The sequence below is a fragment of the Lactuca saligna genome, chromosome 6, assembly GCF_052625555.1.
Source record: "Lactuca saligna cultivar CGN05327 chromosome 6, ASM5262555v1, whole genome shotgun sequence".
Classification (NCBI taxonomy): Eukaryota; Viridiplantae; Streptophyta; class Magnoliopsida; order Asterales; family Asteraceae; genus Lactuca; species Lactuca saligna.
This window is the reverse complement of record NC_136422.1, coordinates 152,502,019-152,527,515: the sequence shown is the minus strand read 5'-3', so window position 1 is coordinate 152,527,515 and position 25,497 is coordinate 152,502,019. Positions and strand designations below refer to the sequence as shown.

Sequence of the window (25,497 nt, the reverse complement as noted above, 5' to 3'; positions counted from 1 at the left end):
TTGGGTTGCTCCCAAGGAGTTCTAGATATGATGGAGGCTAAGAGAATACCCTAAAACACCAACGCTAAAATCCATGTGCTTGGGTTGCACAACGTTCACCCCGTGACAGCTTGTTTGTCACCTCGTGACAACTCTCATGTCGTGACAACATGCTTGTCACGTCGTGATGACGAGTTTTCACCTTATTCCACTACAGTTTCAAACAGTCATAAATTCTCCGTTTTAACTCCGTTTTCGGTGATCTTTATATACACGGAAAGGTATTAACAAGCCCAAAAACTCTATACAATTACTTTTGAATTAATAGATGTCAAGCTATAACCATAATTCATGCAAGAAACTTAAATATTACTTTTCCGATTTTACCCTTTGCTTCAAGCACAAATTGAGGGCTTAAATCGCTCAATCCAACATTATTAACATCAGAAATGGTCTAAACTTTATCCCATTGCCTAATACTTTTACTCGATCCATTTACGGCCTCATATCCTGGTATTTAAAACATCCTAAAACTAGGTGTTACACCAGACCTACCTTCTTACTTATTCTTGGGCCTAAAAAACTACAGAGTGCACCTAGGAAGTATTAACTATGTTACTCACGCTTCAACAGACCCGAGATGAGAAACCACCTTGAAAAGGGATGATTTCAAAGTCTGAGAGAATGTCATACGATAGTTATGAGGGGTGATTTTAATTGTGGTGATAGGTAGTTTAAAAACACAATCAATGAGCTAAACATCTAACACAAACCCAGCAGTGGGGGCGGCATCTGCTTCATTGGGTGGCAACTTTTGAATACCAACATTATATCCACTCATATTACACATTCATGGATAGCCATTGCTCCATAGAACGAAATTAAAAAAACCACCTTAAATCGGCTTTATATGAAAGAATTATGAAAGTTCAAAGTTTGGAGTTTTTTACATTCTTCAGAGGAGTCTACTTTGAACCTAAAATATTATGTTTTCCCATCATCAAAATATGGGGTGCAGTATGTTCATGAATAGCCCTTACTAAATAGCAAATATTATGAATTTTTTTACACCAAACAGACTTTATACGAAAGAATTATAAATGTTCAAAGCTAAGAAAAAAAACTATATTTTCATCAACCACAAATGTGAAATCGAAGTAGATTTTCACAGTCAATAGAGATTTTTTAAGCAGTTAACGTCCCAACATCGTTTTGGCAAAAAAAAAAAACTTTTTCATAAATGAGAAAGATTTTGGTAGATGGTCATTTGTGAAAATTATGGTTATTATTTATTCGGGTCAATTCCTGTTTTTGTAGCTATTTTTTTGATAAACACTTCTAAAAAATGGTTTTTATGGTCGTTTTCTTTTAATATGTTTTATTGTTTACTAAATTACAGTTGATTAAAAATCAAATTTTTTTTTGGAAGAACTTAGAAAAAAATGTGTTTTAATTAACATAGGCAAAGTTAAAAATGTTAAGAAAAATAAAATAAAATGTTAAGTATTTTCAATCAAATCCAACTTATTTGAACTACACATAGCAAATGAAAAGATGTAAAAATACAATCACAATGTATTTAAATCTATTACTAAATCTAGACATACAAATAAAAAGATGTAAAATTAAAATTGTGTAGAGTTAGCTTAGGATACAACTACAGAAACCATTTCAACCTAGTTGCATATTTGGCAATTTAGTTATTAATGTAACCAAACTACATGAATGGTCATCATTAAATGGGTATGATTAAGATAACCATGTAACCATAGGAACGAGAAATTTAATTTTGTCAAAAGTAATAAAAAAATAAAAATAAAAAATTGTCAATTTAGTCATTTTATGTATGTTAACCGTTAACAACGAAACTGAAAATAATATAATATAATAAAAAACTGTCGGTGTAAAAAAAACAAAAAAAAAACAAAAACAAAAATAAAACGAATAGATTAAATAAAAAACTACAAAACCATAAAGGTGTTGAAACTGAAAAGAAAACGATTAGATTAGAAAAATCAAAACCTACAAAACCATGGGGTATATGAGAAAAAACGAATAGACTAAAAAGAAAACTACAAAACCATAAAGGTGTTGAAACTGAAGAAAAAAAAACGATTAGATTAGAAAAAACAAAACCTACAAAACCATAGGGTATATGAACTCCACACATTTACACTTTGTGAACACATATTTCCAGCTTGTAAACATGTGTTCTTGATCCCATTTAATAATTTTATAAGAGAATAATGTTTGAGGGTAGGAACAATGAATTTATTTCAAAAGGTCCAATTTAGTGGTTTGGTTTAGGCTTTATAATGTAATAGTAGAAAGTGTATTAGTGGTGAGTTTTGGTTAGTTTGCAGGCTAGTTTACGGCTGTAAAGAGTTTACGGCCGTAAACTCCTTTCGGTCGTAGTCCCTATAAATAGAGGGTTGGTCAAACGTTTAGTGTTGTTGATGCTTTTTAGTTCACGGTCTTTCATCGAGTTGTACCAGACGTTTATTAATATAAAACGTGTGCAAGCCTAGTTTATTCTTTTGTTCGTCTCTTTATTTGCTTTATGAGATTGTGTTTGCTATTGATCTCTGGTAAGATCCTTTATTTGAACTTTACAATTGGTATCAAAGCAGAACCAGTGTCAAAGGCATTCTACAATTGATTTTGGAGCAAGTTCTTATTGGCTTGAGACTAAGGGTTTTTGGTTTCATCGAGAATCTGCAAAAACAGAGTTTATGGCTAGAGCTTACGGCCGTAATCCCGGTTTACGGCCGCAATCTCATCAAGTTTCTTCGACAGTGATCTTCAACCGCAAACCGCAAACACCTTGGACCGTGAAGTTTCAACCGCAAACAACTTGAACCGTGAACTCTTGGACCGTATTCCATTTTGACCGCAAACTTCGAGTTTACGGCCGCAAACCATTTTGGCAGTAAACTAAATTTAACAGCAAATCGAAATTTTTTTTAATTAATTTATTTTATTTCACATTTATTAAACAACAACAACAACAACAACAACAACAATAATAATAATAATAATAATAATAATAATAAAACATGGAATCTCAAAGTCAAACTCATTTTCAAGAACTTGATGCTATCATGAGCACCACTACACGAATCCCAAGGTTAATGTCTGCTGATGGCTTTCCCGAGTGGAAGTACAGAATCGAGAAATACATAAAAATGAAAGACTTCAAGATCTGGAAATGCATTATCAAGAATCCAGTCAGAATCACCACTATAGTTGTTAGGCAAGTGGTCGACAAAAAGATAGAGAATTACACTGATGAGGACTTTGAGAGTGTGGAAGAACAGGAGAACGCATTGACTATCTTAACCATGACTCTGTCACCAGATATTGCTCAAAGTTTCAGAGGTATATGTCTGCTAAGGCTTTGTGGGAAGCTCTAATTGAGGTTTATGAAGGGAACGAAGATATGCGAGAGAGTCACCAAGACATGCTACGACAACGATTCAATATGTTCAATTATGTTCCTGGAGAGACTCTTGAAGCACAACTGCAACGGTTCACAACTCTCAATACTGAAATGATCGTGGCTTGGATTTCTATACAAAGTCAGAAATAAACAAGAACTACTGAATGCTCTCCCAAAATCTTGGACATGAATGTAGCAGTCATTAAGAAGACTAAGGATCTCAGCCGTCTCTCTCTCGCTGAAGTAATGGCAATCATCAAAGCGTGTGATATTGATGACAAGCAGCGGGAAATCAACCATGTGAACTCTTATTCAGCTGCAAACCTTGGCATCTCTTTTAACAATGCTCTTTCATCCCTGTCGTTTTCTCTTCCTTATGCAGGTCAATCATTTACTGCTCCACAAGTTCAGAAGCAGACCTTTCCCACTCCATCAGCTTCCTCTGCATCATCTTCAATTGGGGCTTCTTATTCAAAGGGAAAGGAGAGTGATGAAAATCTTGCACTTGCTTCAGGGCTTGTCAATTGCTACAATGCACTCGTAGCCAGAGATCTCCCACCTCAACTATCATTTGCTGATCTTGATCAGATTCACCCTGAAGACGTTGAGGAGATGGATATTACGTGGCAAGTTGCCATGGCATTATTTAGGGCAAAACAGTTTGCCAAGAAGACTGGAAAGAACAATTGGGGAATGGGTGCTGATAAGAAGGTTGAGTTTAACAAGGAAAAGCTTTGATGTTTTAACTGACATGAGCCAGCGCATTTTGCTCGTGATTTTCTACAGCCAGACAGAAGATTAAATAATGACAGGACAATAGTTGCAGTTGGAAACAATTGAAGTGGTACTCAAACAAACAACGAGAAGGCTATGGTCGCTCAGTCTTTTGACTGGGAGGATCAGATGCAGGCGCTGAACTTGTCTGGACCTGAAAATGCCCACCTGGCACAAGTTTGTGATGATGCTCCGTCAGAGATTGTAGCAGCTAAAGATAAGATAAAGGAGCTGCAATTTGCATTGATGGTATCTTCCTCTCATGAGCTTAATACAACTGAGGTAAGTCTAACATCATGTTCTCCAGCTTGTATTGATTATGTTAAAATTCTGCATGAGAAAATTGAGATATTAGAAAGTGAGGTAAACAGCCTTAAGATTCTTTGCGAACTTAATGACTCATTAAAAAGGGAAGTAGAGGACCTTAGATATGAAGGTTACCAACTTAGAAAATATCAAAAACCACTTAAAGCCCAATGGAATAAAAAATAAAATAATTTAGGAAACTTCAGGAAGACTACAGTAATAAATGCGAAAACTATGATTATGTAGTGAAACAGAACATTGAACTAATGGCTGAAATTGAATCTTTAAAGGGCAAATTTGAAACCGCTGATTTTGACTTTAGGAAATTTGATGTCTCGAGTGAGGTAGTTGTAAATATGATAGACCATTGCATGCAATTTAAGAAAAATCAATCAAAGGGTCTAGGTTATAATCAAGTGCCTCCTCCCTTCAATCATTCATATCAGCATAAGCCCCTGTCCAAAGAAGAGATTGCCAATGAATCATTCATGCTTTATGGAAAGCCATCTGATTTTGTTTTGGGAGGATTTATTTGATGGGTTTTATATAAACAATCATATGTGTGCATGCAACCCTAGATCTGAATCTATGTTTTCACTATTAGATATACAACTTTATGAACACATGAATAAAACCCTAAAGTATGTTGTTATTTTCGAAATTCATATGTAAGGTTAGATTACATACCTCTTGTTGTTATATTGTAATAACAACTTAAATCTTCAAACACTAAGTCTTGAAAGCAAGCACCACAAGTGTAGTGCCTCTAATGGCTCACAAACACCACAATCAATTGGAGAGGCTATAGAGAGAGAAGAGGAGAGGTAGAAATCGTCCTAGGGATCTCTTAGGAACAGGTGGGACTATTTCTCAAGGCCTAGGGGTCTTTATATAGGGTTAGGATTAGGGTTTCAGTCCTTATCCTTATCTAGTTACTTGCCCACCAAGCAACCATAAGATAAGCCTTGATAACCCTTATCCCTTGGACCATATGGACGATTTCAAGGATATCCAATCCCTTGAATTCTTCCATCCTCCTCCAAGGATAACCATTGCCTTATTTTGCAACTATCACATAATTACAATTCAGCCCCTCTAGTTTAATTAATTACACTTGATCACAAAATTAATTCCTAATTAATTATTGACCAATATTAATTAAACAAATATGATTTCTCCTTTAATATATTATTCTTATATTAATAAATCATAATAACCTCTTTCTCTATTTATTTCTCCATTCAAGTTGCTTTAGTGAAGGCAACTCGAAAGGACCATGCATAACCGGGTCAAGTATTTACCAAATATGGTTATGGACTTAGACACTAATCCAACATTATTAATGTTGAAAGTACTAACATTTCTACTTCTCCTGCAGATCAATCCTTGAATCAGTCACAGAACGAAGTTGAAGGATCTGTTTCTGACAATAAAACTGAGTCCGAACCTGAAGTTTTAGTTCGTAATAAAGATAATATTTTTTCTGATGTTTTAAGTGACAATGTTTTTTCTGGCGGTGTTTCTATTACTTCTGATACTGTTTTGAATGGTTTGAAAGTGACTAGTTTGAATAATTTGGCTGACAATTCTGATGTATGTGATAATAATGTTGAAAAACCACCAATTCCACAATCTTCTCCATCTAAAGCACCCTCGCTTGCCTCACAACCTATTTCTTGTTCATGTTCTTGTGAGAGAAGAAAGGGTGACAGTATGGGAAGCAAACCTGATCAATGTAGCACAAGTTATAACAATAACAAACAGATTTGTTTCAATTGTGGTGTTGGTGGTCATATAGCTCGAAATTGTCAAAATCGTATGTTTGTACATTTCGAATTTTCAAGAGGAGAGAACGGATCTAGAGGAAGGTCTTTAACTAGAAAGTCCTCTAGAAATCGTTCCCGGAATGATGATTGGGAAGATAATCTGAGTAGAAAACAAATCCTTGTTCAAAAGCATAAAAGGGTTTTTCATCACAAAGTCCCAGGTAGTTTGCCAAAACCGAGCATGGCCAAGCCAAGGTCGGTTTCGTCAAGAAGCAATAGTGAGTCTTCAACCAAATATGGTAGAAAACCCACATGCTTTAAGCAAACTAATGAACAGTTAACATCAAAAACATCAGGGACTTTTAGAAAACCTAATTATAAATGGATGCCAAAACTAACTTCCAGCTCATCTTCCGTGACCTCTAAAAATTCCGAAATTTATCAATCTAAAAAGGCATTGGGACCACCCAGGAAAATAATGACCTGGGTTCCCAAATCTAACTAAACCCGCACATTTTGCAGGGACAATTGCGGGTAAATGTCGTCAGACCCTGGTTCGTCGACAGCGGCTGTTCCCGGCATATGATAGGAGATATCGCCCAATTGCATAACATCCAATCCTTTAATGGGGGATATATCTCCTTTTCGGGTGGAGATGGTGGCAAAATTACTCAAAGAGGAACTGTCTCAAATGGGGTTTTAGGTTTCGAGAATGTTAATTTTGCTCCCAAGCTAAAGCATAGTTTGTTAAGTGTTTCTCATATATGTGACAAGAGCTATTATATGCATTTCACTGATAAGGAATGCATGATTCTCAAGCCAAGCTTTGTCATCCCAGAAGAGTGGATTCTTGTAAAATCTAAAAGGGATGGAAATTCCTATATCATCGATATGAATAGCAATCTTTCTAAACAAATTACGTGCCTTTTCTCCAAGATCTCCGAACAAACTGCAATGCTGTGGCACAAAAGACTAGGTCGTGCTAATGCCAAGAACCTAAATCGTCTTGCGAAGAATGAGATGGTCTGTGGATTGCCTGTCAAGGACTTCATTACGTTTGAAAAATGTGTGTCTTGTGCCCAAGGAAAGCACCATAGAAAACCACACCTACCAAAATAGGTTAACTCAAATAGCCAATTGCTTCAACTGCTTCATATGGATTTGTTTGTACCAGTAAATGTTCTCAGCATTAACAGAAACTCTTACTGCCTAGTTGTGATTGATGACTTCTCTCGGTTTACGTGGGTTTTCTTTCTATCCAACAAAGTTGGAGTTGCTGACTTGATCAAGAAATTCATAGTCTTAATAGAGAACCAGACTAACCATCGGTGAAGGCGCATCGTACTGATAACGGAACAGAGTTCAGGAATTCTGTTCTCAACCACTTTTATGCAGAAAAGGGCATCATGCGTCAATACAATTCTGCTCACACACCCCAGCAAAATGGTGTTGCTGAAAGAAGAAATAGAACTTTAAAGGACGCTGCAAGGACGATGCTGTGTGATTCAAAATTGCCAGTCTTCTTTTGGGCCGAGGCGATAAACACTGCCTGCTACGTTCAAAATCGCGTGTTGATCAACAAAGCTCAGATGAAGTCCCCGTATGAAATTCTATATAATCACAAACCGTCAGTCAGTCATTTCTGTGTGTTTGGTTGTCCTTGCACCCTTCTTCAGTTAGCTACCAACTCGAAGTTTAATGTCAAGGCTGATGATTGTTACTTTGTAGGGTATGCCGCTCGCACTGCTTATAGAGTCTACAATAAAAAGACAAAACAGATTGTGGAATCCTATAACGTGCGTTGGTTGGAAAAAAATGAGATGGACGCTAGAGTGGGTCCGGATTGGCTGTTTGACTACACATCGTTGTTCAAATCACTAAGTGTGTCTACGAGTGGTTCATCTGGATCTATTTCTGGTTGGAAGAAGATTTATGAAGATGAAGAAGAAGACGAAGAAGTTATCTACAGAGCTCCATCTGCATCCTCTTCATTATTCAAAGGGAAGTCTCTGATCCCTACTAAGAAGTTATTTTCAGAGGGGGAGTCCTCCTCTACGTGTGAGGGGGAGTCCTCCGCTACGCCATAGGGGGAGTCTTCCATTACACCTGAGGGGAAGTCTTCTGCCACACCAGAGGGGAGTCATTTGTGCAACATGATAGTCCTAAGTCTTCAATCCAAAGTGATACTCCTGATGTTGAAGCTACACCATCTATACCTATGGAAAGAGATTTCATGCCAAATGACGCTACCGCAACTACCTCAACCTTTATGGAACTACTCTTTCCTGAATCTATCTCAAATGAGTTTGTGGCAGAGCCTTTTGGAGCGGCTCAATCAGCAAATGAAGGAGGTATCAAAATTCACACTCTTCCTGCCTCTCTCAATGATATCATCCAAGAGATACCTTCAAGAATTCAACGTGATCATCCGATTGATAACATCATTGGTGAGTTGGGTAACGGTGTTAAAACAAGAAGTCAGAGTGGAGATGTTAATATCTATCTCTACTCTTGCTTTATCTCTCAAATAGAGCCCAAAAATGTTACAATGGCTCTGAATGAGCCCAGCTGGGTAGATGCAATGCATGAGGAACTGCATCAATTTGAAAAACTCGGTGTTTGGAAATTAGTTGAGTTACCTAAGGGCAAGAAGTCTCTTGACACGAGATGGGTTTAGCGCAATAAGCAGGACGATTCAGGGGTTATTGTGCGAAATAAAGCTCGACTGGTGGTTCGCGGGTTTCGGCAAGTCGAGGGACTTGATTACACTAAAGTTTATGCTCCAGTAGCTCGCTTGGAAGCTATTCGTATCTTTATAGCATATGCTTCTTACATGAACTTTACCGTGTATCAAATGGACGTCAAGACCGCCTTCTTGTATGGCAAGGTGAAGGAAGAAATATACGTTGATCAACCTCCTGGGTTCGTTAACTCAAAATTTCCTAATCATGTCTACAAGTTGGACAAGGCACTGTATGGGTTACATCAGGCTCCTCGAGCATGGTACGCAACTCTAACAAAGCATTTGCTCGAGCATGGCTATTCTCGTGGAACCATCGATCAGACCCTGTTTATCAAGCATGTCGGCAATGATCAAATTCTAGTGCAAATCTATGTTGACGACATTATCTTTGGGTCGACCAGTCCGCAGCTCTGCAAGGAATTCGAAGGTGTAATGAAGAAACGGTTCGAAATGAGTTCGTTGGGAGAAATGACCATGTTTTTGGGGCTTCAGGTTAAACAGAATTCGACCGGAATCCTACTACATCAAGCCAAGTATGTGGCGGATATTCTTGAGAAGTTCGGGTTTCACGATGCTAAATCTGCTTCAACACTAATGGCTGAACGACCTCTTCTGACTCCAGATCTTGAAGGCGAATCCGTAGATTAGACTCACTATCGATCAATGATCGGATCATTGATGTATCTTACTGCAAGCCGACCTGACATTATGTTTGCAGTTTGTCAATGCGCACGTTATCAGGCTAATCCTAAACTTTCACATCTTATTGATGTCAAGAGAATTTTTCGGTATATCAAAGGGAGCCCAAAATTGGGTTTATGGTATCCGAAGAATTCTGAATTTGATCTTTATGCTTTAGCTGACAGTAATTATGGAGGCTGTGAGCTTGACAGGAAATCAACTTCTAGAGGATGTCAGTACCTAGGTGACAGACTAGTTTCGTGGCAATGCAAGAATCAACACACTGTCTCAACTTCCACAGCGGAGGCGGAATACATTGCTGCATCAGCCTGCTGCTCTCAAGTTATCTGGATCCAACATCAGCTGCTGGACTACGGTTTGAATTTGTTAGAAACCCCCATTTATTGTGATAATGAAGCTGCTATTCAAATTGCCAAAACCCAGTCCAACATTCTAAAACAAAGCACATCGGCATTAAGATTCATTTTATCAGAGATTGTTATGAACGTTCACTAATTCGGCTGGAACAGGTCCACACTGATAATAATGTGGCGGATTTGTTTACAAAACCATTTAACAAAGCTCGCTTCGATGTGCTTGTGGGTTTTCTGAAAATGATTCGTTTTGAGGATTAAGTTTTATTTATTTTTCTTCATTCTTCAATTTTATTTCTTTCTTCCTATTTTATTTTTATTTTATTTATTTATTATTTTATTTATTTTTTTAGTTTTTTCTTTTTAATTTCTTAGGATAGATTAAATTTGCGCATTTTATTTTGTTTTTATTCTCACCCATGCACAAATTTAGGGGGAGAAATAATAAAAAATCCAAAAACAATAAAAAATTCCAAAAAAAATCCAAAAACAATAAAAACTCAGAAAATCAAAAATATTGTTGATAGTTTTATTTGTAGGTGTTGTGACGAGAAATGAAATTAGTAGGTGATAACAGGCAATCTGAATCTGCGTAACGTATCTAAGTTGAATCGTCTACGCTCTGTGCTCGATGCGCTGGTAGGCACGAAAGATTTTAAATGGACTTGACTAGGGAGAGTTAAACTTAATGAATTAAAGGACTTGACAAACTTTGACCTAGTTAGATTCGTTTAGCCTAACTTCACGACGCTCGGATTTGTTGAGCAGGGAGATATACATGGAAATCTATCGGTCACATTAAATAACCCGTATCTAGAACTGTGGATTCACTTTTCCTTGATGTGCGGATTTTGTCCTTAATTCCGGTTGGATGGGGCGACTGGTAAATTCCGATGAATTAGGTCTGTAGAAATTTGTTTTCTTTCTCTCTGTCTGTTAGTCATATGTTGCCTCATCTGCGTGATCGGAAGATCCGACCTGGACTGTAACATATGCAACTCTATTTCTCTGCAAATAATACCTATGGAATTCTTCTTATTTGTTAGCCATATGTTGTCTTCTTTGCGTGACTTACATCCGACCTGGTACACAACATATGCAACCTTCGACTTCTCAATCCCTCTAAAACTATAAGTAATAACAATCTGAATCTATCCTCTCTCCTAATGATTGTCTGCTCACCCGATGTAAGGAATACGCTGGAAGTCTTTGATGGCTAGGTCATATCAAGAAGCGGGAAACACGTTCTAGTATATTTAAAATTGAACAAATACAGGTTGTCTGTAGATCTCGTTGCTCGATTTAGGTGAACAACAAATCCCTGGTTGTAGTCAGTTAAATGGTCATAAGAAAAATCTATTTAAGAATTAGGCCAATCATGATAGTAAAGTTATAATTAGATATATGCATGTATCATGTCATTGGTAAAGTGTCCAAATTTTGTCACAAATGTTTCGTGTTTAAGTGGACCACAATACTGGCGATCGATCAGACGAAGATGTGAAGATAAGTGTACCGACAAGTGGAATAAGGTTGTCCAACAACTTTGATCCCAGCGTCACAAATTCAATCACAGTGGTTAAATTCTTGAGATTATGTTTTTAGTTTATCTCGTTCTTTATTCATTTTCATTTTTATATTTATTTTTATTTTTAGGTTAATTTTATTTCAATCTTTAGCTGTTCAAATTAATAAGTTTTATTTTTATTTTATTTTTATTTTAGTTATTTTTATTTCATTTTAATTTTAATTTTATTTTTATTTTATCGAAAATAATTAAATCTTTTATTTTTTATTTTATTTTATTTTATTTTTATTACCTTAATGAAAATCCTCAAAAAGAATTGGTTTTAAAAGTTTTGACTGTGTTGGACTTTGCTCAATACTGTGTAGTTATCAGGTAAATGGTAAAAAGGGGTATAAAAGGAGTTTACCGCCGGAATCTCCTTCATTCTCAAGATTCCGGCCGCAAACCTCTGATACGCTCTCTCTCTCATAAAAAAAAATCGTCAAATCTTGCAAATCCAATCTGTTAGTCTCAAAGGTAAGGAGTTCTAGATCAAAAATATGCAGTTTATTGTGTGATTCACCATGTCATTTGAGCTGAAATCGAAAAAGGAAGTGCGACGGAGTTTACGGCCGCAAGCTTGGGCTGTAAGCATCTGTATGACCGCGAATTGCTTGCGACCGCAAACTACGACTGATTATTGTGTTGTTTTGCAACCATACACTCCTAATTAAATGTGTTTTTCATGTCTTGATCGAAATGTGTGTTCATCGTCCATCAACTCATGTTTGCTGTTGACCGAGAACTTGGGTTTGCGGTTGACCGTAAATTCGTGTTTGCTGAAATTTTGCGTTTGCGGTTGACCGTGAACTGCTATTTGCGGTTGACCGTAAACTTATGTTAACTGCCAAAAATTTGGATTTAATTTAAATGAATATTTATTTTATTTTTGACCCAAGTTTTTTAAATAAAAATTAATATTATTTTTGGATCAAAATTAAAATTAAATATTTTGGTTGCTAGTTTGGCATGTTTTCGTGTCTTACTTAGTATGGTTGAGTGCAGGAAAATGGCAAACCTGAAATTTGCAGATATGCACAATCTTGTTATTGTCCTTGCGGACCCTCCAGCTGTTCATTCCGATCTTAGATCAATGATTCATAGACTTCGGGAGTGTTGTTTGGCGTCTGCAATTAAAGCAAATCTTGTTGTCTATCAGAACTTAATTAGAGAATTATGGGCGACTGCAAGCATGAATATGAGTGATGCCGGTCAATTTACTGTTAAAGCTACTGTTCAAGGTCGTGAAATTGTGGTAAATGAAAGCTTTATCAGAGAGACGCTGTTGATCGATGATCAACCTAATTACCCCCACAGAGATTGGAATTGAAGACACTCAAAGAATTCTGAGGAGAATGAGTTATGAAGGCACTTCACCTCCAACGTTAAAGAAACTTTTGCATCCGTATTGGAGATTGTTAGCACACGTATTTGTCAGCTGCATTCCAGGGAGGAGATCAGGAGCAGATGAGATTTCTCAAAGGAATATCGGTGCCATTGTTTCTCTCACCGCAGGAATAAAGTTCAATTTTTCGAGATTCATTTTAGATGAGTTTGTTGTCAACATCCGAGCTTCAGCTAGGGATACTTTCCTGTTATATCCTAGATTCATTCAACTATTCATCGAGGCTCAATTTCCGGATGTGAGAAAGGAAGGTGATGTTTTGGATATGAAATCGTTGGGTCCCCATACTGTAGGACTCATTAAACAGAATCGAAAAGGAAAGTTTATATTTCAAGGAAAATATCCGCTTGAAAAGTTTGGAAAGTTCACCGAACTAAATGAGCCTACAGAATCCTTTGGTTCATCTGACGAGGCCTCTTCTGAGGCTACATCTTTTGAGAAGTCCTTTCCAAACAACATTGGTATTGATGTATCTGAGGATGAAAGTATTGAGAAGGAAGATACTCCTACCCCTGACACTCATGTGACTGAGGAACATGGTGAGATGTCTAATCTTGCTCAAGGCGATGATTCAGGAATTCATGTGGAATTTGCAGAAAATGTTAAAGGCAACAAAAATGATTCCTTTGATGATCTTGATCTCACTGGTTTTGATCATGATGATATTACAGCTTCTCTAGCTAGTAGTGCTAACTTAGTGTCAAATGAGAATCTTGATAGTATCTTTAACAATGTCGATGATGTTGTCCTTCCAACAACTGAGATGACGAAGTCAAATGAAGTTTTTGAAACTGAAACCCCTACTTCAAATCAAATGGCTAGTGTTTCCATTCCAATGGGGATGGTTATAGGATGTTCCCCTCCTGTTTCTGTTCCTCCTACCTCATAGCCATTTATGAGTGATTTTGAAACGACACAGTTTGGTCAACCCCCATTGAAAAGACAAAGAAGGGATCAAAGGCAAAGTGATGTTATTGCAAGTCTCGTTAGCGGCCTCCCAGTACCTCCTCCTCCTACTACTACTACCAGTCTCACCATAACCAAACTGTTTTCTGTGGGTCCAGACACTACCTTTGAGGTTGGTGGTTCCTTTATTCCACCAGGATTTACCCTTTCTCGATCTGATCATGATGAAGCTTCTGTGAGATTGGACTTGCATTTGGCTGAGGAGCAATTTTTGATGCCTTCTCATCGCGGTAAATGTGTTTCTATAGGAGATGGTGGATATGGAGGTGACAACTTAACTATCTCATGGTTATAGAATGAGATATCGGTGCTAAGCTAGAAAAATATTGAGCTTGATATTCAAGTGTCAGAAATTAAAGCTGAAAATTCAAACCTTACTGTTCAAGTGTCTGATAATTCAGTCTGACAAAGATTTAAAGTCAAAACAGATCTCCGATCTTCAAGACCACTTCAATCTCTTGACTTCAAGCTATTTTGAGTTAAAGAAGAAGCTTGAGGAAGACTTTAGTGATAAATACCAGACATATGCTGATGAATACAAGATCAATCTTCATGTTCAAGCCTTTCCAGTCACTTTGCCAACTGGTCAAACTTCAGGAGAGGCTAATCGTGTTGAAGATGAGCCTCCTCAAGCCCCCCATATTTCAGCATCTATTCGCGACGCCCAACAAGAAGCAGCTAAGAAAGGGCAACTGTTGTTCAAAAGAAACCCTACTCAGAATATTTCTTGGGATGAACTAGCGATTACAGTGACTGATCTTGAAGTTGTTCGTTTCAGAGACACTTTCGGTGATAGGTTAGGAATTTCTTCATGGGGGTTTCATGATCCTCTCAAGATGTGGATAATGGTAAGGAAAAGTGGCAATTCTGAACTTTATAGAGATAGTCATGACTTCAGTTCATGGACTAGAGTCGATTAGACTGAATTGTCTCGAGCTCCTTTCTCCAATTTAACAAACAATCCTCAGGCGACCCAGTTTAAGCATTTCCTTGAAGATCAAGTCAAGAAATGGTTTCCAGCCATGAATACTACTGAGTCTGTTATAGAAGAGCACTCTGATATCCTTGATCCTACAACTAATAAGCCTTTGCAAGTCGTGATGTGGCTTGCAACCAAGCAGGTCAAACAATTCCCTGTACTTTAATATTATCAAGATGGATCTCTAAGTTCTATGGAGTGTTGGGTCTTTGATGAAGTTACTTCTGTTACGGTCATCAAGCTCAAGAATGGGTGCATTCAACTCTACGATCGAAGAGATTTGTTATAGTTTCGAAAATGGGATATTCATCACTTAAGCAACTTTCAGATTTTGGTTGCAGAAGATACTTTTGAAGATGCTGCGAAGGTGTATACAACTATGGTTGCTGAGATTATCAACAAACGGATGTGGAATGGGGCAATAGGGCAAGCGGATGTCATTGTAGTTACTAAAGGTTAACCTCGAGCTAGTCCAAACCAAGGGGGAGATTGAAAGGGCCAATTTAGTGGTTTGGTCTAGGCTTTACAATGTAATAGTAGAAAGTGTATTAGTGGTGAGTTTTGGTTAGTTTGCAGGCTAGTTTACGGTTGTAAAGAGTTTACGGCCGTAAACTCCTTTCGGTCGTAGTCCCTATAAATAGAAGGTTGGTCAGACGTTTAGTGTTGTTGATGCTTTTCAGTTCACGATCTTTCATCGAGTTGTACCAGACGTTTATTAATATAAAACGTGTGCAAGCTTGGTTTATTCTTTTTTTTCGTCTCTTTATTTGCTTTATGTGATTGTGTTTGCTATTGATCTCTGGTAAGATCATTTATTTGGACATTACAATTTCCTCAATACAAACAACCCAATGTGAATGTCATTTCATTTTTTCTTTTTTAAAACAACTTAATTGATTATATGTTAATGTTAATACTTCAATTTTTGTTAGTACTTAAATTTTTGTTAGTACCTGACTTCCCACTGGCATGTCATTTCAAATTATATGAAATGAATAATTTAAAAAAATTATAAATTATTATTGTTGTAGAAATTATATTTAAGTGTCGTAAAACTAAAATTATTTAAATAGTCGCATTACAAAACTCTTTTAAGTTTAAATATTCACTATATTTATATTTCAATTTATTTTAGCATGCATGTAAACGTTAGAAAACAAACAGTCTGTTTCTTCTACACTACATACGTTTGGTCCATATTTTTGTTTTTAATATTTTATAAATGTGATCTGCAGAATATATTTCTTTTACCTTTTAAAATCAAACAATGCCTAAGTGGTTCATATATGTAATTGTACACTACAAAAGTTGATACAACAAACATCCATCGATTAAATGCTATAACTAGATTTTTAAGCATGAAAAAACATGTTTAAAACTCATCGTCTGAGTCTTGGACATGTTCTGAACCTAGTTGTCAAGATTAACTCATTAACCGGAAAAATGAATGTTAATACGGCTAAATATGTGTTTATAGAGTAGAAGATCACCTATCGTTCCATCTTCTAAAGATTTTTGAGGTTAGATACTTAGATATTCAAATAGGTGTCACCCATAAGAGTGTTTGAAAATGACTTTCAATGAAAGGCCCAACAACTGATGCATACGTTATATAATTACCTAACAAACGATAACGAATCTCAAATTTTTGGATATTTTCACACTTGGTGGTCCATGTTGCTTTTTTAAGGAAAGTTGCATCATTTTGATATACCGATTAAATAATAGTGGTCAATTTGGTGATTATTCAATATTTTTAGCTTAGTCATTGTCGACGTTTCATATTTATCTATGATTCTTAAACCGTTAGATGGTTTATCTATGGTTCTTATACCGTCAAAAAGTATAAACCTCGTCATATTGGTAAAATCTAAACATTAGGGTAAATTACACCAATCGTCCCTCGTGCACATGCCAAAAAGCGTGTTTAGTCCCTATTTTCAAAAATTAACTCGGACCGTCCTTGATTTGTTTTTTTCTTGCATGCGTAGTCCCTATTGATATGAAATGACCATTTTACCCTTAATAATTTCTTTTTTCATTTCTTTTATTTATTTATCAGTTTTAAATTAAAAAAACAAAATAATCTCTCAAGAAATCAAATCCATTACTCCACGACTCCAAATCCTCTTCAAGACCATACACCAAGAAATCGATACATCCACAACCAAAATAATCTCTCAAAAAATTGATACATCATCAGCGATCATTCGTATCTCAAACCAACCAAAAATTTCCACCTGTGAATCGTAGGAGCCAGTTTCCATCCCTGTAATATGTGATTTTATAAATGTCACATAAATTGTCTGATCTAGACTCTCCAATCACCATCCATGGTCTAAACTCGCCGATTGCTAAAGAACGACGACCACCACCAACGTATGATTTAGATGTCGACTTCAATTTCTGGAACTATCCCACTCTTTCCTCCATACAGATCCGACGAGACCCCAAACCTACAAATCGGAAAAATCAAACCTCAAAGATCAAACCCTAAACCTACAAATCAAAACTAACTAAACCCTAAACCTGCAAATTGGAACTAACGAGTTGCAGGAGAAGAAATAGGATTTCGATCGACAGAATCATATCGACGAACGTGATGTCCACCGCCACCAAATCGAGGAGGATTCCATCCACCACCGCTTCATCTTCCTCATAGATGGTGTAAGTCGACGATGGCTAATTTACCTCGTGATGTAGATTATAGCTTCATTGAGGATTCAGTTTGTAGTCTGATGGCTTCTTCAAGTCAGAGTGAAGTGATTCGAGGTTCTTCAAGTCAATGTGATGGCTTCTTGTGTGTGTGTTTGTTTCGTATTGAAGAAGAATGGAGAGAGAGAGAGAGAGAGAGATAGGGAGAGAGAGAGGGGGGAGAGAGAGAGACATTGGAGGTGGTGGTGGTATTTTCAATTTTTCATACGTGTGAGAGAGATAGATATTAGAGAGTTGTTTTTTTAATTGTTATTAATAATAAATAATATTAAAATTAATTAAAAATAAATATCCAAGGGCATAATGGTCATTTCAAATGTGGAGTGGATTAAATTCGCAACAAAAACACATATCAGGGATGAAGTTAGCAAGTTTTAAGCAAACGAGGGACGGTCAGAGTTAATTTTTGAAAATAGAGACTAAACACGCTTTCTGGCATGTGTACGAGGGACGATTGGTGTAATTTACCCTAAACATTAACATAAGAGTAAATTACACAAATGGTCCCTATGGTTTGGGTAATTTGTGTGTTTGGTTTCTAACTTATTTTTATAACTCGGAAGGTCACTACTGTTTGTTTTTGTTACGCACTTGGTCCCTATTGTTTGTTTTTGTTACGTGTTTGGTCCCTGTCTTACCTAAAAATATTATTATTTAAATAGGAAAAAAAATGATGGAGTATATAAGATAAGATGAAAGGGATGAGGTTGGTGGTGTATTTATTTAAATAAATTAAAAAATCAAGGAAAAATAATTTTTTTAGGTAAGATAATGACCAAAAGTATAACAAAAACAAACAGTAAGACCTTCCGAATTAAAAAAATAAATCAAGGACCAAAGATGCAAATTACCCTAAACCATAGGGATTATTCTTGTAACTTACTCTTAACATAAAGACCATAAAATATATAAATAGTTGTTTTATAAAGAAAAAAAATCAAATTTCACGACTCTATGTACCCCATACGGCTATACCCATATTATATATAAGGGAAAAAAAAACAATAAACAATAAACTCATCTAGTCATCTACCTAATACCATACAAAACCATTCATGATTCAACCCTCAACAAAAAATTTAAAATATCAACAATCACAATCATCTTCATTCTTCCCCTAACCAACATGAACCGTTTTCCGTGTAGACGGCTCTGGTAATGGTAACGGTAACGGTAACGGACCCGGTACTTGACTTGGACTTCTGATATCATCTTCTGACTCTCTAATCGCGTCCTGTAAGACATCAACTATCTGACTCATCGCGGGTCGGTCTTCCGGATTCTTCCGCAAGCAACTGTCCGCCAATTTTGCAACTTTCCGAGCCGCACTAAGCGAATATTGATTATTTAAACGCGGATCCATTATCATCCGGAACCTTTTGCTATCTGCTGGGAACTGTTTGACCCATTCGATAAGTTTTTGTTCGGATTGTGGTAGGAGTCTATCAATCGCTTTTCTACCCGATAAAATCTCGTATAATACAACTCCGAAACTCCATAAGTCGCTATTTGACTTTAGATGACCCGTTTCCACGTATTCTGGGGCAGCGTATCCGTATGTCCCAACAGGCTAAAAATGACATTATGACAATAAGTTAGCATAAAAGATTTTATTCATCTCTCTCTTCAATGGAGATAAACTCTAGTACTAAACATATCTATCTAACATGGCTGACTCTATTTATGTTGGAGAGAGAAAAATGTAGGAATCGTGAAATAAATACAAATTAGTCACCGTTGTGGATACGTGAGTCCGGTCTCCTTGTGGTCCTTCTCTCGCAAGCCCAAAATCCGAAAGTTTTGGGTTGAAGTTTTCATCCAACAACACATTTGCGGACTTGAAATCGCGAAATATCACCTAAATTAATTCCCAAAACATTAGTTTGAATTATGAACTATAATTTAAAAATGTGATAAGATGTGTACTTTTAGCGATTAGGAAACGTTTTGTAAGATATATATATTACCTGGATTTCCAAACCCTCGTGAAGATAAGCTAGACCTTGGGCTGCACCAAGGAGGATTTGTAGCCTTTTTTTCCATGGAATTGGTGGATATGCTCTGCTAAAGAGATGAGATTCTAAGCTTTTGTTTGGCATATATTCGTAGACTAATAGTCTTTGTATTCCTCTTTCACCATCTACTGAGCAGTATCCCAAAAGCTTTACAAGGTTAGGGTGTTCAACAACACCAAGAAACTGAACTTCTGCTAACCATTCTTTATGCCCCTACACATCATATAACCAAAAAAATCTATAAATTTTGGGAAGATAAATCATCTTTTTCTTGTTTTATGTTTCTAACAATTTGAACTTGATGTAATTTCAAAGTTTAAGCAAGTCTTATAAATCTTGAAGTTGTCGGTTATGTGCTCTAATTCATAAACCATTGATTCCCACGTGTATAAACAAGATTAAACGAATCAAATTTGAGAATATATTCTTGAATGAATATAGAGATTATGAAATTAAAAAACAAAACCAGTAGATCCGGAGAGAATTTTCAGTGGAATACCTGCATCCCATTTCTGTTGAGTTTCTTAATTGCAACCACAAGAGGCTCGCCTTGCTCATCAGGAGGTTTAATTGACCCTTTATACACGCTCCCGAATCCACCTTCTCCGATCTTTAACATCCTATTGAAATTATTAGTAGCATTTCTGAGCTCTGAAAACGAAAACTTTCTCAAATTATGTTCTTTTTCTCTGTACAATTCCGGTATGCTTCTTGGTGAAACGATTGACCCTGTCGACTTTACTAATCGTGTAGGTGGTTTCGTTGATTGGTTTTGCTCCCGGAGCTCCGGTGAAGATTTCCCTCTTCTTTTGGTTCCGGAACTGAAAATATTGAAACACTTCATCATTTGGAAGAAACCAAGAACCCTAAATGGTGAAGTGAGAAAACAGAGATGAAATTGAAGGGAATTGAAGGAGATTGGAAACGAAACAAAGCCAGGTGGGGAAGATGAAGATCATGGAATTGTGTGGCTTTTTTTGTGTGTTGTGAACAAAGAAGTGGTTGATGATAGGAATGGGAGTGAAATGGTTTCACAAGAAACCCCCAAAGAGAACGACAATTTGACTAAGCAATTAATTGAATTGAAAGTTGAAAGAAATTCAAACGAAGCTTCGTATGGATGCCAAACTATCCCATTGCTGAGACATCCTTCTAAGTTCTAACAACGTAAGAGGTTTTACTTTCAATATATTACCCCTATCTTTTAAAAACATCGCAATTTTATAAACAATTTATTTAATAACTATGAAGGGTAAAAGCTAACAAATAACAATACTATGTAGACTTTTTTTTTTTTTTATATATAGCTGAGGCGATATTTGTTTATTTCAATAGTTCTGATTATAATGTATATAAGATATGTATTGGAGCTTAAGTGTTAGTCAATTAAATGCATAAGTGCTTTTTGACCTAAAAACATAAGCTAGTAAAAGAAATCGTAGTGTTCGAACTTCCAGTATTAAAATATGATATCATGAATATGTTTTAATTAGTAAATAAATAAAATATGTTTAAGTAGGAATGAAATATGATTAAAATATATGAAGTTATATATAAAAAATATATATAATTTAATATATATTGAATGGTTAATAAAAAAAAATGTTTAAATTATCTGTTTCAATAATAATAAATTATCAATAAAAAAATTAATAGTAATAAGTTATAAAAATCTCTATTAAATATATTTTTATGAATATTTTATTTTTATAGACAGCAACCATTTATGTGAGTTATTTTAAAAATGTTTGTCTTTATTTTAAATAGACGGGTCAATTTAAAATAGATTGTATAACTTATCGTTCTGAAACAAATTATGGATTCTGTGTTTTTTTTTTCTTAAAGTAAAATTTTGTTTTACAGCATAATTCATAGCTTTTAAATTCTTTTGTCCATATATACAAAGTCATAATAAACTGTATTAAGATTTAAGAGGGCAAAATAGGGATTTACATTGACGATCGACATCCATCATACGTCATCTTTGGGACAACACCGCTACGACCAACGTCATTGCTATTGTCACCATATTAAATATATATTAGTCTTCATTGATGTTTCTTTTATGAAATGATACACATTGAAAAAGTAATGCACTTTAAATATATTTTTAATAAATATTATTTTAAATTTAATAATAGCATATTAGCATTGCAATTTAAAATTAATAATAATAATAATAATAATTGCTATTCTTAAGTTCAAGCCGTATATTAGTGTGGGACACATCGAAAAAATAATTCGCCGTATATTCATTTCATTTTATATATTTGGTTGCTTAGTTTTTATTCTTTTCTTTTCACGTGCTACAAAAAGTTTAGACGTTGGACTTTGAACTATTTTGACACTTTAGATGCTTTTAAAATTCAGAACGATACATATAAATTTATAATTTACATGATATTTTTTTTAAAACGGCAAATCTAACATACTTCTAAATTACACCTTATTAAATCCACATATGTTCACGACAGGACTTGAACCCTCAACCTCAAGAAGGAAGAGCAACACCGGGTACCGTTGGGCTAGAAGTCATTTGGTATAATTTACATGATATTGTTTTGTTGGTTTGTCTGTACGCATTTAGAGGGTGTTTGGGAAAACTTTTTAAATGATTTTGTTTTTTAACTTTTCCAAAATAGATATAAAGATGTTTGGATGATGCAAAAGTTCTTTTCAAAATAATTTTTTGTAAAGAAGAAAATGATGAGTTTTCAGAAGTCAAGAAAGTGTGACTTTTTGTAACTTTTAGACTTTTAAAACTAAATCATACTCAAAAATCAAAAAATACTACCCAAACACTTTTTAAAACCCACTTTTGGCTTTTATTTTCTTAAAAGAACTTTTATAAAAAGAACTTTTACAAAAAGAACTTTTAGATTTAAAAAATTTTCCCAAACACCCCCCTTAGTATTATTATTGTACAATCTATTATTATATAGTTTAAACTCATGGCTTAGTTAGGTTAGGCGGAGTGAAGCTTGGTGAAGCTCGACACATTTGAGTTAGCTTCGGTATACACCACGCCACCAGCTTAGCATGCCGAGTTCAATGGCCAAACTCGGTGGCCAGCTGTCGAGCCTTTTCTTCTTTGTATTTTTCTTCCCCCTTTCTTCTCCCTACCTCGGCAAACTCGTCTCTTCTACTTTCTTCCGCTCCTTCTATTTGGCAATGTTGAAGTAGCGATCAAGAAAGCTGGGGTGGAGGAGCTCAAGAAGGTTGATGTGGAGCTCAGTTAGTCCTGCAACACTCCCTTCAACCTTATTAAGTAAGGTCTCCTTATACGTTGAACTGACTCATGTATATTTAATTAGATGGTTAGTGGAAAATATTGGCGAACATGGTATTAGATATACAAACTCTTTAACCAATCTTTATACTTCATCCCTATGGATGGAAATTTTACCTGACCTGGTGGGGAACTCGGTTGACCCGCCCCAATCGGGGACGGGTATTTCCACTAAAACGGGTACCGGATACGGGCCGGGAATCCCATTATGCTAAAACCGGGGATGAGGTCGGGGACAGGTATAACAATCCCTAACCCGCTCCGCCCCCGTTTTGGTGAATATTCAATGAATGATCGATATATATATATATATATATATATATATATATATATATATATATATATATATATATATATATATATATATATCGATCATTCATTGAATTTGAATTAAGTCTACTAAAATGAATTAATCTATATTAGACCATCAGAAATAGAGTCCGTATATCAAATTATGTTCCCAATTCAAGAGTTCGTCAATCGTCACTTCGTTCAACGATCTGTATACCAAATCGTCACTTTTCGTTTTGATGCTTAGTGAACTTTAAAATTGATGTAAACAAAATCTAATTATGGCATCTAGTTTTGATCGCTTATTAATCTTGTTTTTTTTGTAAGTTGAGTTTATTTTGTTGATAGATTGGGGATGGGTTGTTGTGACATCCCTAATTTCACGGTCAGAAAAGACCGATTTGTTTATGCTTAGTTTTTAAAAATCAGAGTAATCTTTCAAAGAAAACGGTTGTGGAATTTATTCCGAAAACAAAATATGATAAGAATTTATCAAAGCATTTCTTAAAGAAATGTATTTTCATTATATAACAAAATCTTGGGATGTCATGTTCCGATACAGACACATAAGCATAAACAGAACATACATTTATTTACACTAGTGATTTACATCTCCTTTAATCTCTCAGTGAAATATGTCTTCGTATTGCTACCTATGATACAAAGAAAACTGAGTGGGTCAGGCTTGGGAGCCTTGTGAGCATATAGGGTTTCCATCCCACAATGTTATATCATATATTTATATATATAGAACATTCAAACTTGTACAATTTCACCATATAAAGGCAACTCTTATCCCACCCCCATCGATCCTCACAATGACACAATCTAAACTCTTGTATCTAAAGTTTTCCTCTTTACCTGATCCCTACTCACGAATCTAAAACTATTCTCTTCACCTGATCCATACTCACGGATCTAAAACTAACCTTTTCACTAGATCCATACTCACGGATCTATAACTAACCTTTTCCCCTAATCCATACTCACAGATCTAAAACTACCTGATCCATACCCACGGATCTAAAACTAACCTCTTGATCTGATCCATACTCCCGGATCAATAATTGTACCTAATCCATACTCCCGGAATAGGGACAATTAACTATACCTTAATCTTGATCTGATCCATACTCCCGAATCAATAACTGTGCCTAATCCATACTCCCGAACTAGGGACAATTAACTTAGTCTTAATCCATACTCCCTCACTAATAACAAGTTTTATCTCTTTACCTGATCCATACTCACGGATCTAAAACTAACCACTTGATCTCATTATCCAACTCATCTTTTATCACACACCAACTATCTCCTCTACCCATGTTCTACCCAACATATTTGTAGATTTAAAATACATATACAGTTTAACTCATTTAAAACTATATAAAACATCCATTCCACACTCATCTTAAATAAACAACAATATATAAACACATAGCACGTATTTCATAGCAAATACTTCATATTTATGGGTTAGAAGAGAGTGACTACACGCTCACCAAAAACATATACTTAAAACATTCAAACAATACTTGTATTAAAATCGTGTTTATGAAAGGGACTATACACTTACTTGATTAGAAGATGATCGGACAACACTACAGCTTGTAGAAGTAGTATTCTTCGGTGAAATTGGAAGATCTTCACACACCGGGCTTCTCGCAAGCAGAGCTTCGGCTCGGAAACTCTTTTCTTCTCGGGATCTTCGGTGCTTCAAGACTCTCTTCGGGTCTCGGGATGATACCGGGGCTTCGGGGGGTTAAAATAGTGCTTAGAGAGAGTATCGGGAGTGGGAGAGTAAGAGATGAGCAACCAAACTCGGCTGCCCCTTGAATTCTATTTATAGGGCAAAAATGCTAGGTTCACCTCGTGAGCCACATATGCTCACCTCGTGAGCTACATATGCTCACTCGTGAGCTCGATACGTCATTGCGTTCATCATGGCCACTTGCCCTGGAAGACGTCCATCATCTGTTCACCTCGTGAGCTCTGACACAACCTTGGGGTTCACGCCCCGAACTTCAAAAATTCATAACTTTTGCATACGAGCTCAGTTTCTGACGTTATTTATATCCACGCGTAGGTGAGATTATGCTATACAACTCTCGTTTAGACTCCGTTGACTAATTTTGAAGTTATTTTTAATATATTATTAATATATTATTTTTAGTAGGTGGAGACAGGAAAACTCCGTTCAAAATTCAT

The 25,497-nt window shown here is 35.9% G+C and overlaps 1 protein-coding gene across 1 annotated transcript; it reads right to left on the bottom strand.

Annotated features, from left to right (window-relative positions):
• Positions 1-18,579: 18,579 nt before the first annotated feature.
• Positions 18,580-20,742, bottom strand: LOC145001054 (Protein kinase superfamily protein). Its single transcript, XM_078960388.1, has 4 exons — positions 20,209-20,742; positions 19,662-19,922; positions 19,430-19,552; positions 18,580-19,264 (listed from the first exon to the last, which is right to left on the bottom strand). The coding sequence occupies exons 1-4, from the start codon at positions 20,554-20,556 to the stop codon at positions 18,812-18,814; spliced, it is 1,185 nt and encodes a 394-aa protein (XP_078816514.1). The 5' UTR covers positions 20,557-20,742; the 3' UTR covers positions 18,580-18,811.
• Positions 20,743-25,497: the final 4,755 nt, after the last annotated feature.